Source organism: Mercurialis annua, linkage group LG1-X (assembly GCF_937616625.2).
Source record: "Mercurialis annua linkage group LG1-X, ddMerAnnu1.2, whole genome shotgun sequence".
NCBI lineage: Eukaryota > Viridiplantae > Streptophyta > Magnoliopsida > Malpighiales > Euphorbiaceae > Mercurialis > Mercurialis annua.
The window spans coordinates 70,571,609-70,584,438 of NC_065570.1; the positions used below are offsets into that span (position 1 = coordinate 70,571,609).

Sequence of the window (12,830 nt, forward strand, 5' to 3'; positions counted from 1 at the left end):
CCAAAATAGCAAAATTAACGGGATTTTGGCTTAATTTTTCTTTTTTCGATTATTATTATTTATTTGTATTTTTATTTGTTCCATATTTTTTTATGTGGTAATTTTCTGAAATATATGTTTTGGTAACTTATTTACACCTTTACCAGCTAAGTTTTGATTTTTTTTACCTTTTTTTATTTACGAAAAATATCTTTTTGTTTTTTTTTTATTTCAAAAATACCTTTTTTTTGATTTCCAATTCGGTTTTTGGTTTTTCGGTTCGGTCAACCGAACCGACCGACAATTTTTTTTATATAGTGTAAGATTAGTGTATATATAGTGTATATATAGTGTTAATTTTTATATTTTATAGATTTTTTTCCTGAATTTTTTTTATAGTGTAACAGTAGTCTATATATAGTGTTTTTATAGTGTTTATATAGTGTAAGATTAGTGTATATATAGTGTATAAGTAATGCCAAAAATACACTAAAAATACACTATGTATACACTACTTATACACTATATATACACTATATAGACACACTAATTTTACACTATATAAACACCATAAAAACACTATATATAGACTACCGTTACACTATAAAAAAAAATTCCAGGAAAAAATCTATAAAAATAAAAATTAACAATATATATACACTAATCTTACACTTTAGGGCCTCCGATCACGAAAGTCCCTAAGTTCAATTTTCGATCACAAAACCCCCTAAACTTTGATTTCACATTCACGAATGTCCTTTTATCCAAAATATGACTAAAATACCCATAAAAAATTCTAACCAGATCTAACTCAATAAAACCACATAATCAAACCAAAAACTACCTAATCAAATCTAAAATCATCTAACCATATCTAAAATCGATATCCGCCGCAAAAAAAAAATCGGATCAATTTTTTTCAGACGAAGGAAGAGCACCTCAAAGCAGATCTCCTCCCCGCCTTATTGCTCAGTTGAGGAGCAGATCTGCCCTAGCCTGAGGAGCATATGTTCCTCGCCTGAGATGTGCTCCTTCCCTGAGAAGCAGAGTACGGAGCAGATGCTCCCCACCTTGTCTTCGTCTTCTTAGACGAGGAAACGAACCCGTCGGGTTCGTCTCCTCGTTTGAGAAGACGACCCTATCTTCTTCTTCTCAGACGAGGAAACGAACTCGTCGGGTTTGTCTCCTCGTCTGAGAAGACGACCTTGTCTTCGTCTTCTCAGACAAGGGGAAACAGACCTGACAAGGTCGTCTTCTCAGACGAGAGGAAACGGACCCGTCAGGTTCCTCTCCTCGTCTGAGAAGACGACCTTGTCTTCGTCTTTTCAGACGAACCACAGACGGCGAGGTTTGTCTGAGGTTCGTCAAACAGACTTGTTGACACATATCTGTTGATCTGTGTTCAACAGATTTGTTGAACGATGGTGAAACGGGCGGTCAAAATTTTTTTTGAGCGGTGGGTGATGTTCTAGGTGGTTTCCGGCGGGCGTGTGGCGGTAGTGAGTGGGTGTCAATTTTAGATTTGATTGGATGATTTAAGGTTTAGTTTGGTGGGTTTTAGATTTGGTTTTATTTGGTTGGACCGAATTTGGATTTGTTTTTTGGTTTTACTCGTGTTTAGGGGTATTTTAGTCATATTTCGGATGAAAGGACATTCGTGATTGTGAAATCGAAGTTTAGGGGTTTTGTGATCGAAAATTGAACTTAGGGACTTTCGTGATCGGAGGCTCTAAAGTCAGGGACGGTCATTGATTATAAGCCCATTATAATAAAACCGCGACCAAAAATTCCTGGTAGCCTAAGCAATAAGCAAAAGCGAACAGAACAACTTAAATAAAAAGAGAGAAATATAAAGAAAGAAGACGACCTGAGAACTTTCTTTTCTTCGTCTCTCTGCAATCTCTCCCACTTTCCCTTTTCTTTCTTTCGAATTGCACACACCAAATCTCAGGTATCATCAATTTACTCCATCCTTTATTATTTTAGATCTTTAGTTTGTTTTTCTGAGGCTGTGTATTGATGATGATCTTTACAGGGGATTTTGTGTATTGGGTTGGTTAATTCAATGGAAGCTTCTTCAAGTCAGCCTGAATTTGACTACCTCTTCAAATTGCTGCTTATTGGGGATTCTGGTGTTGGTAAAAGTAGTCTTCTTCTCAGCTTCACTTCCAATACTTTCGATGATCTCTCCCCTACAATTGGTAACTTCTCAAATTATTCTGTACACTGCATTACAACTTTATTTATGCTACATTTCAAATATTCAATGTAACAAATTTTGTGATACCATTATGTGTATGTTTTTGGTGATACCCATTATTGCATATGTAACTTTGTTTGTGATCGACACAGTGAAATTTACTGTTTTTGCAACTTTGAGTAGGTTTTAGGTTAGTTTTCTTATTCATGTATTGGGAACATTTCTTTTTAGATATTATTATGGTACTTAGTGCACCAATAAATCATTTGTGGGTTTGCTTTATACCAAAGCATCTGTTCTTAATCTTAGCTTGATTTTGTAGGTGTGGATTTTAAGGTAAAGCATGTTACTATAGGTGGGAAAAAGTTGAAACTTGCCATCTGGGATACGGGTAATTCCTTCTTCTTTTTCAATAGATATAATATGTATTTCGTGAAGCAATTTTTCTTTTTATATCTTATTCTTGTTTTTGTGTGTATATATTGTTTATTTGTATAATTACATAATTATTTACGCATTCTGCTTCATTTGCAGCTGGGCAGGAGAGATTTAGAACGCTGACCAGTTCTTATTACAGAGGAGCTCAAGGGATAATAATGGGTACAAAGTTTTGTCTAATACTGTTCTTCCCTGTCTTTAATTCTAGCACTTGGTGGCTTTACTTGTTTAGCTTTATTTCAATTGAAGAACTGATTATGTTACCCAAATGCATTTTAAATGTCAGCTCTTAAGATATTTTGTTGCTTCTCAACACGTGGACGTGCTGCATAAGTTCTTATTTTTGTTTTGCATCATCGGCATGTTTCTTGTGCTAAGTACTATAGCATTTAGAGTAAATTCACTTTGGCATATCATGACTAATGTGATTAAAGTATTAGGAGATCTGTTTTTATTGATTTGATTCTAGTTGTGAAAGTATCACAAAGTTTTGGAAGTATCTATCTAGTGATTGCTATTGTGCTCATCTCGTGGTTTCTGACTTCAAGACTTAATTTTGGGTATTGCAACAGTGTATGATGTTACAAGACGAGACACATTTACTAATCTATCTGATATATGGGCTAAAGAAATTGATCTGTATTCCACAAACCAGGATTGCATCAAGATGCTTGTGGGCAACAAAGTTGATAAGGTACATGTCTGAACAAAGTTCAACGTTTCATATAAATCAAGTTTATATAGTTGTTATGAGGATTTAAGGAGCTTCATTGCTGTTTTTGTTCTCTAGTTCTGTATATGTTTTAATAGTTTGTTTCCCGTGTGGCAATGAACTGTGTGAAAGTACTTTTTATAGGTGAATGACATTTAAGCATATGTTTTGCAGGAAAGTGAAAGGGTCGTCACCAAAAAAGAGGGAATTGACTTTGCGAGGCAGTATGGATGTCTTTTTCTTGAATGTAGTGCAAAAACACGAGTGAATGTGGAACAATGCTTTGAGGAGCTCGTTTTAAAGGTAAATGAATATATGCGCTTTCCTCACATCCCCTCATACTTATTTGAGTATTCTGTTTTAGTTGATAGACAATAAATCATGAATATATGTGTCCTTTGCGTATCCCATATTCATGTGCTAATGGTTTGCTTGTTCAGTTTTTCGTACTTTTTGTTCATTGTTTGTTATAGAGAATCATGATTGTTGTTTGTCATGAAGGACTCTAAAAACTTACTAGCTATGTTGTTTTCTTCTTTTTCTTATCTTTCTAAAACTCTCGACTCTGATTATCCCATCTCTCGTTGAGCAAGTAGTTTATTACTCTGTTAGGTTCTGCAAAATAAGGTCTTTTAACTCTCTTTCTGCTTGCTTCATATGGGCAGCATACTTGCATATAGGGGTGTGCAAAAACCAAATTGGACTAGATTGTATTGAGTTGGTATTTATGTTCGGTTCGGTGGTTCTTTTCAAAAATCCCAAAAAAAGGAATATATAGTATATATTAAAATTTTGTAAAAATCATTCTTGAGCTGTCTACATGGTAAGTAAATTAGCTATTTGGCATCTCAGCTTTAATGTTTTTGTCTATTTTTTCTTTAAAGAATTGAAAAAAAATTATGATATCCTTCCATGACATGAATATAAACACTGCACGTCTTCCACCATATCGCCAACTATGTTTTGTCATATTTCACCATGCATACTATATATCGGTAACCGGCCGAAATGAACCTAATTTTCCCTCTGAATTCGGCTCGGTCTTCTTTGGCCTTTAGAATTGATCAGTTCTGGTGGGCATGGTCGGTTTGGTGACCGTCGTAGTTGAGTATTCAATCCTGTCGAGGATCAATACACGGCTTTTTCTGGAATCACAAAAGAATTGTTACTACCTTTATAACAACAGAAATCACAAAAACTGCAAAATGGAGTCATGTTGTGCATTAATAACTTGGAAGACTGACTGTGTGGCATTCTATATATGATGACTTTATATGATATGCAGATTTTAGAAACACCAAGCCTTTTGGCTGAAGGTTCAAGTGGCATGAAAAAGAACATCTTCAAACAGAAGCCTCAACAGGATGTTCAAACTAGTAGTTGTTGCTCATGGTGATTAGTATGCTATTATTCTTGTGCCTTTTTTTATTCATTTAGCTCGCTGTTCCGTTTCTATCAACCTTTTCTCGACTCGAGATGCTCATCCTTGGACAGAAAACTGTTAACTTATGAATGAAATGATATTATTTGATGTGATTTATGCTACTTTTCATTATAATTATCTGGGCTTAGTACATAGTTTGACCCCTGAACTTGTACCCATTTACCCATCTAACCTCCAAACTTAACGTCTCACCTATTGAACTCCTGAACTTGTTAAATAACCCGATTTGACCCCCGAACTTGATAAATACGTAAACATTAAACCCCTCCGTACACAATTTCTTCTAGAACGTTTCAAGTGACAGGTGGACACGAAGGGTTCAATATTTGCATATTTATCAAATTTAGGGGTCAAATCGGATTATTTAACAAGTTCATAGGTTCGATAGGTGAGACGTTAAGTTTAGGAGTTAGATGGGTAAAAGGGTACAAGTTCAGAGGTCAAACTATGTATTAAGCCTAATTATCTGGCCTGATTAATGCATACTTGTTATGGAATGGCTCATGAGTTTCTAATTTTATGCTTATGACATGCATTGGGGTAATAAGTTTATCACTGTGTTAATCATTTTGCCCTAGTCTATAGTAAGAATAGATTTTTAGAAATGTATTATGCATATTTGGATTATACGTTTAATCTCAGATTATACAAGTACTAAAGGAACGATTTGGAGTAGAGACTTTGTTATATAATAATGGAAAAATATGCAAATATGTACCTAATATTTTGTTTGAGGAACAAGTGGGTCCTTTTTGATAATTTAATTTCAAAAACATGCTTGATATTTTTTTTAAAAAGATGGCTACTAATGCTATATCCGTTTGTTTTTAACACTTTTTTAACTCTTTCTTTCCTTTAAATAATATTTAAAATTAGAATATTTTAAAAGAAAAAAAAGACTTTCGGCAAGCGGAATTTTTTCATCACTTATTATGTGCCACTTAACCTAGCTAATTATTGGTATTTATCCATCTTTTTATTTTCCTGGTGAACGGGAAACTTTTTCTTCGACTTCTCTCCTTCTTCCACCCACCTCCATAGTCGCGTCTTTAGCCACTACCTTCACCCATCTCCATAACCCTTGCCTTCGCCTTGAGTTGTTGCTGCTCCTTTTCGGAACCGCCATCGGAGACGAAGCTCTACGTTTGAGATGATTCTCAGACGATGAGCTTTGTCTGAGGTGATTCTCAAACGATGAACTTCGTCTCAAACGAAGGTCGGTGTTCCCGGTGGCTGTTCCAGATTGGGATGGTTGTCGTTTTTTCTTTAAATTAATTAAAAAGAAAAACTATCAATTGAATTCTTGATTTAAAGTTTTGTTCAATAAAAACTCTTTAAAGGATTAATTTGAAAAATACTGAAAATATTAAGTTATTTCTGAACCTTTTTTTCTAATATATTTGACTCTGTTAACTGCCTTATTTATTTTTCCGGTTCTAAACTTTTAGAGGGTTTATTTGTTCAATTTAGAAACCACGAAGATTTATTTGTATCCATAAAATGTTTAAAGAGAGATCTGGACTTTTGAAAAAACTATGAGGATCGTTTTATACCTTTTGCCTAAAATAAATGTGCCACTGCAGTAAACGCAATAATTAATCAATAATCAATAAAATAAAGTCGCAGATTCACTTTCATCATCTACATTACATTACTTTACAGCATCATTTTTCAGATTTTATCTAAAGAAAATTAGTCATTTATCCGATTAAATCGAATCAGTCAACCTGACGGAATCCGCTTCTCTCCCCTCCCTCGCATCCGTCTCCGCAGCCGCCGGGGATGCCGATGCTGAGGACGCTACACCGCCATCATCATCACCGCCGGCGGAGGACTCATCATCATCATCATCATCATTTCCCCCTCTACCCGAAATTATGATATCCAATAAAAATCCCGATGTTCTTTTTAGCGGCGGCGGCATCAGGTTCATATTTGCGCCATTAATTTCTCTCAATTTTTTTCTTATAAAGAAAATTATAACAGTCTTCATTTATTTTCTAGAAAATTATTTCTGTTTTCATTTCAATTTCATGTTCCTAATCATTTTCTGAGTATTACCATTTAGCTTTCTATCTGGAAGCCGAACTGCAAAATTGAGCTATGGATATTCAAGTTTTAAGGGGAAAAGGTCATCTATGGAAGATTTCTATGAGACCACAATATCTGAAGTTGATGGTCAAATGGTTGCCTTCTTTGCTGTTTTTGATGGTATAGTGTTATCTTTGCATTATTTGTTTCATTTTTTTTATAATATATTAAATAAATTTGGTCTAAAGATAGAGCATTATTTGAGCTTTCAATGTAAATTTTGTGTCCTTTGATGGGTTTGTCTCTTGTTTAGGTCATGGAGGTGCCAGAACTGCTGAATATCTAAAAAACAACCTTTTCAGAAATTTAAGTAGCCATCCAGATTTTATCAAAGACACTAAGACAGCCATTGGTACATGAATATTTCTCCCTTTTTGTTTGTGTCTATCATGAATTTTCCTTTAATTTCCATTTCTGTTAACTATTTGATTGCAGTTGAAGCGTTCAGACAGACGGATGAAGATTACCTCAATGAAGAAAAAGCCAATCAAAAAGATGCAGGATCAACTGCGTCTACTGCCGTTCTCCTGGGGGATCGTCTTCTTGTTGCAAATGTTGGTGATTCTAGAGTTGTTGCTAGTAGAGCTGGTTCAGGTTTGCGTTTCTTTTTTCTCCAATCTTCTTTCAAGTATATGACTCAGAAACTAGAATGCCAATCAAATTTACATAATGTTGCTTATAAATTCTAAACAAAAAAGGACCCAAAGAATACCATAAGATGGGAATCACTCAAACCCAGTGATTTATATATGCAGGTGAACATAGTTTATAATACTCTTGATGCTTTTATGATCCCTTTTTAGGAAATATTATTTGAAGGTTCACTTTGAACTGATTTTGAGGGATACTAAAACTTACTTATTTTATGTTAAATTGAAATAGTTTAGATGAGTTGCACAATGTGATAGTTCTCCTCTTCCCAAATACCTTGCACCCAAATTAGCAAGATTTAAACTATAGACCTGATGAAAATCCTCATTGTTTCTGCTCCGGAGAAGCTAACTTTAAATCCTGCTGAATCTCCAGCCTCTTTTTAATCAGAGAGAAACACTTGCTAATTTTGTGTATTATGGTTATTCTTATGTTTTATTTGCAGCTATCCCGTTGTCTATTGATCACAAGCCCGATAGATCTGATGAGCGCCAAAGAATTGAAGAGCTTGGAGGTTTCATCATATGGGCAGGTGAAATTGATGTTCTTGGACTTACATTTCACTATTTAGTCCCATTTCGTGTTTGTAAGGCAAGGTGTCTCCCTCTCTAGAAAAGTTTTTGTCCGAGAGGGAGTCTATATATAAACAAATGAAATATCAAGAAAATCTAGTTGTGGGTGTCTGCATTCAAGAAAACATGCTGTTGGTTTTCTAAATGTTTGTTCCTAAATAACTGTTTCCTATGATTTTTTTTTTTCATTTATACCAATGGGCACGTGGGAGAAATTCTGCAGACTTTTCATTGTTTTATCCTAAATGGATAGACAACAAAGGGATGGAGACATCTTAGTTGATTCTTTTTTGTTTGATGAGATGCTGGTTTCAATCATGCTAGCACATGCAATAACTTTTGTTTTATTTACATGTTTGTACAACAGATTTCAGAATATATGTATTTAACATGCTGCTAAACTTCTAGGAACGTGGCGGGTTGGCGGTGTTCTTGCTGTCTCTCGTGCATTTGGAGACAAAATGCTAAAACCATATGTTGTTGCTGAACCGGAAATCCAGGTAATGTATGGAACTCATTTGGTATCTGATTGCCAGTTTTTGATATACTGGCAACTGCATCTCCACTAGTAAAATAATCTAAGTTCCATATATAAGTCTGTGGATAAGTTCTTGTGCAACCTCTCATGTGATGATGAAGTTCATTTACTTATGATGGGATTTGCTAAAAGTGTAGATATGTCAAATATTGATGTCTATGATATCATAATTACACTGGATGCTGATATCTTCCTGTGGGTAAATATTGAAATGCTCTGCATATATGAAAGTTAGGAATAATATTTTGGTTCAGATACTTTATGTTGCAATCTTATAGTTCTAGGTAAATGCAGTAGTATGCCTGATATTTCATGCTTTGGCTTGAACCCATCACAAAGTAGAAACAATATTTTACTTTCGCTATATTGCTTAATTTACTAACAACCCAATGCCATTGTTATTTTTTTGCCCTACTGAAGTCTGGAGATATGTTGCTGAACATCACTTAATTACATATTGTATCTGTCTGCATATTTGTGCTAATTATCATGTTACTCTTCCCAATGGTTAGGAAGAAGAAATTGAAGGTGTGGATTTTATGGTCATTGCAAGCGATGGGCTTTGGAATGTCTTTTCGAATCAGGTCAGTGTTTCTACTGCTGTGAAATATCAGGATTTAGTAAAAAGAAGAAATTTCTTTCCCGTACCAGTTAGATTACATATTGTATAAGTTGAAACATAGTATTGCTTTTCTTGATTAAATCAGGTTTTGTATTGTGCTAGTCACATGCATATACCTTGTTTCATTTTTCGTTTTCTACTTCAAACAACTGGTTGTCAAATTCAACTCAGCTCAACTCGACTAAGCTTTAATCCCAAATTAATTGAGCTCCTATATATGTTTGGATTTTTTTTTTAATTTCAAACTGCAAAAAATTAGCCTGATCTTCAAAGGCATGAGTTTCTGAGATTAATTAGAGTTTATGCAATTGAAGACTTCAGGCCGTAGGATGTATATTTAGCATTGAAGCTGTACTGTTTTTCAGTTTGAAATTATTTGATCTGATGTTTGCAAATTCTATGCGAAATGGATGTTGAATGTTGATGAGCTAGTTCTGCTGTTTCCAGGAGGCCGTTACTCTAGTGCAGGACGTAACAGATGCTGAAGCAGCATCAAGAAAACTAATACAAGAAGCTTATGCACGTGGAAGCTCGGATAACATTACTTGTGTCGTAGTTCGTTTTGACAATTCATGATTGAAATATATCAAGGTTATGATTTTATCCTAGCATTCATGCTTATTTCATATTTAAATTTAAGATGAAATGTTTGTGTAATTGATATTTGTTATATTTACTTCTGCAGATTTTAAGAACCATTAAGTAGCATCCTAGTCAGAAATTGAAGAAGTTTTCATTAGTATTTTAGCCAGCCTGCCGGATAGACTGTTAATGGGGATCAGTGCTGGAGGCTAACGGCTGAATTTTCAAGTTGTTGGTCTTGACCATCTACTGTGTTTCCTTCTTGTTATCATCTTTAACACGGAGGTGGAAAATTGTTGTTGTGTTCTGGTGTTTGCAATCACCGTCTGGTCCACCATATAAATAGCGTGTTTCTCAAATTAGTTCGAAAAGATTACACCTTTGTAGTGGCGCTGAGAGTTCATGGTTACGTCGAGTATTTTGACCACCAAAATAAAGGTAAATTCAAAGCTGTAATAGAGTATACAAATTGTTTAATGCAGCAGATTTTAGCTGAGAATATTTACATGGTTGAGTAGAATTCACTCTGGATCAAATAAATGTTTATTTTGAGACTGTAATTTCTGCTTTTAGATTTGCATGCTTTGCAGTTTCTGCATGTTTTTCCCACTTACAATTGCTTGAAAAGAAACATACTCACATTATCCATATTTAGTAGTAAGGAAACCTATTTGTCCTGCACAATAATCTTAAGCTAGGCTTCTTATGTTTAACATACCAGTCCTTTTTTCCTTTATATTCTTAAATTAGCAACTATGAAGCGCGGAAACCTTAAAAAAATATTTTTCTATTTTCAGAACATTTTGATATTTGAAAATTTTGAAAATTCATATGCAAGTAAATAATAAAAAGGAATTATCTCCATGAGTATACAATGGATTTACTGTTTCCTTCATAAGATTTAAAATATAACTATATATTTTTTACATTTTAGTTTTCTTTAACTAACACCCCTTATATAACAGGATTTCAGTTATATAAAACATAGGGTCAAGGAGGAAATATTAAATTTTTAAACTTGAGAGGGGAAACAATAGTTTAGATGTAAATTCATAGAAGTAATAGTAATTATCTCTAATAAAAATAAGACAACCGTTTTCTATAAGAAAAACCAAAAAATACGCTCATACATAAAAAAAAATCTAAAGTTATCCATAAAAATTTATTGCTCACATTATCCATAAAAAAATATCATTTTCTGGTCATAGTTCTTTATCATTTATATTTTCTGTTTTCGTGCCACTTAGATAGCAGTGAACATCACAGCAAAATTCATTAGTGTATCAAACCATTGAACAAAGATTGCGCACATTCATGAAACAAAGGTCTTTCCCATGTTTGTATGGAATCTGACTGTCAAGAATTAATCATAAACATATGAGGCAAGATCTTTTTTATTTTTCAGATACTGTTACAGATCATATTTCTTTATTAAACTCTATGAATTTTATATCCTTTGCTTCTGTAAAACGCTCGACAAATTCGGCTGACTGTTATTTGGCAAAAGCAATCACTTCTACGTGTGTGTAGGGAATGGGATAGCCCACACTATTCTTGTTGATGTTCTTCAAAATGATATAAATAAAAGTTGTTAGCTTTTTCTAAATAAAATAATCAAGGTCTAATGTCTTAAAAAACCCCGACCTTTTAACCCCTTTTCAATCATACCCTGACGTTGAAAATTTGTCAATTTTACTCTATTTTGCATTTTTGTGTTTCAATTGTACCCTGAAAAATTAAATTAACGTCTTTTGCGTTTGAAAATTTGTTTAAAACATTCTCCATGTCTCGCATATATTGATTATATATTTTTAAAATTTATTTAAATTTAGTTAAATTAATTAATAATTTAAATTAGTGTTAATTTGATTATGGTTTTTAGTTAGTTTTTAAAAATAAAGGACTTATTTGTACTTTTTTGAATAAAAAAGAATTTAATTTCATGTTTAGACTTAATTAATTGAATGGTTTCATCATTTAAGTAAAAAAAATTAACAAAAATTAAAATATTGGGGTACAATTGAAAACGGAAAATTTAAAAGTGGGTAAAATTGACAAATTTTCAAGATCGGGGTGAAATTGAAAAAAAGTTTAAAGGTGAGGGATTTTTGAGTGATTAGTCAATAATCAAACACCACTGTTGTCTTCTTTATTGATTAGGAGGAACACAATTACATTATAGACTATGTTTGGTTCGTATAGAATAGGTCCAAAATAGAGGGAATAATAACTCTATTGGAATTGTTATTCCATAACTATGTGGAGAAAATACTCTTTCTAAAAAAAATAAAAAATAGATTTTCATTCTATATACCAGGAATACTATTACATGCTATGAAACCTGCAATCACCTAATTTGGCAAACAATTAACAAGTTTACAAATGATAGAGTGGTTGGCAACAGGACTTCTATTTAGGTTTTGTTTGATACATTAGTTCTTTTAAAATTTTAAAATTATAATATCATATGAAATGTCATCAAAAAATTGTGTAATTTAATTATTTGTTTATTTGGGTTTAATAATTACTTTTCATTTAATGCTCAACAATCGGTTCTATGGTGTAGTGGTTAGCACTCTGGACTTTGAATCCAGCGACCTGGGTTCGACTCCCGGTAGGACCTTTTTTATTAAATAATCGACTCAGCTCATGCTTTATATCTTTTCCTAAAATCACCTTTAAAATGGTCCACAATCATTATATTAGAGTTTCCTCGTTTTGCAATACATTTCACTTCTTTTCTTATTATTTTTCATTTGTGGAGCCATTTGTTAAAGACATATGCCACATGCATTTTAATCATCACTACTCTCCAAAAGCTTCCTACCTTTTCTTCATTGCATCTTAGTAGATAAAATCTTAAGATTACTTAAGAAAAACTTGAAAAATATATGTTTTTTTTACGTACAATAGATACATCATAGATTCACATCAGATGCCTCAAAAATATATCGTTGATTTATCTACGATACCAAACTTATATAATGATTTTTTTTTAAAG

At 33.3% G+C, this 12,830-nt stretch overlaps 1 protein-coding gene and 1 non-coding gene across 2 annotated transcripts; both read left to right on the forward strand.

Annotated features, from left to right (window-relative positions):
- The first annotated feature begins 1,782 nt into the window (after nt 1–1,782).
- Nucleotides 1,783–10,389, forward strand: LOC126675645 (probable protein phosphatase 2C 11). Its single transcript, XM_050370226.2, is given in 16 exon segments — nt 1,783–1,930; nt 2,015–2,180; nt 2,502–2,570; nt 2,714–2,779; nt 3,190–3,311; nt 3,504–3,632; nt 4,615–4,721; nt 6,470–6,700; nt 6,842–6,984; nt 7,118–7,216; nt 7,300–7,458; nt 7,961–8,047; nt 8,496–8,587; nt 9,138–9,209; nt 9,695–9,838; nt 9,933–10,389. Coding segments are annotated over 14 exon segments (1,641 nt in total). The 5' UTR covers nt 1,783–1,930; nt 2,015–2,044; the 3' UTR covers nt 9,824–9,838; nt 9,933–10,389.
- A 1,991-nt stretch (nt 10,390–12,380) lies between these two features.
- Nucleotides 12,381–12,452, forward strand: TRNAQ-UUG (transfer RNA glutamine (anticodon UUG)). Its single transcript has one exon. It is a non-coding gene; the product is annotated as a tRNA-Gln (tRNA).
- The last annotated feature ends 378 nt before the right edge of the window (nt 12,453–12,830 follow it).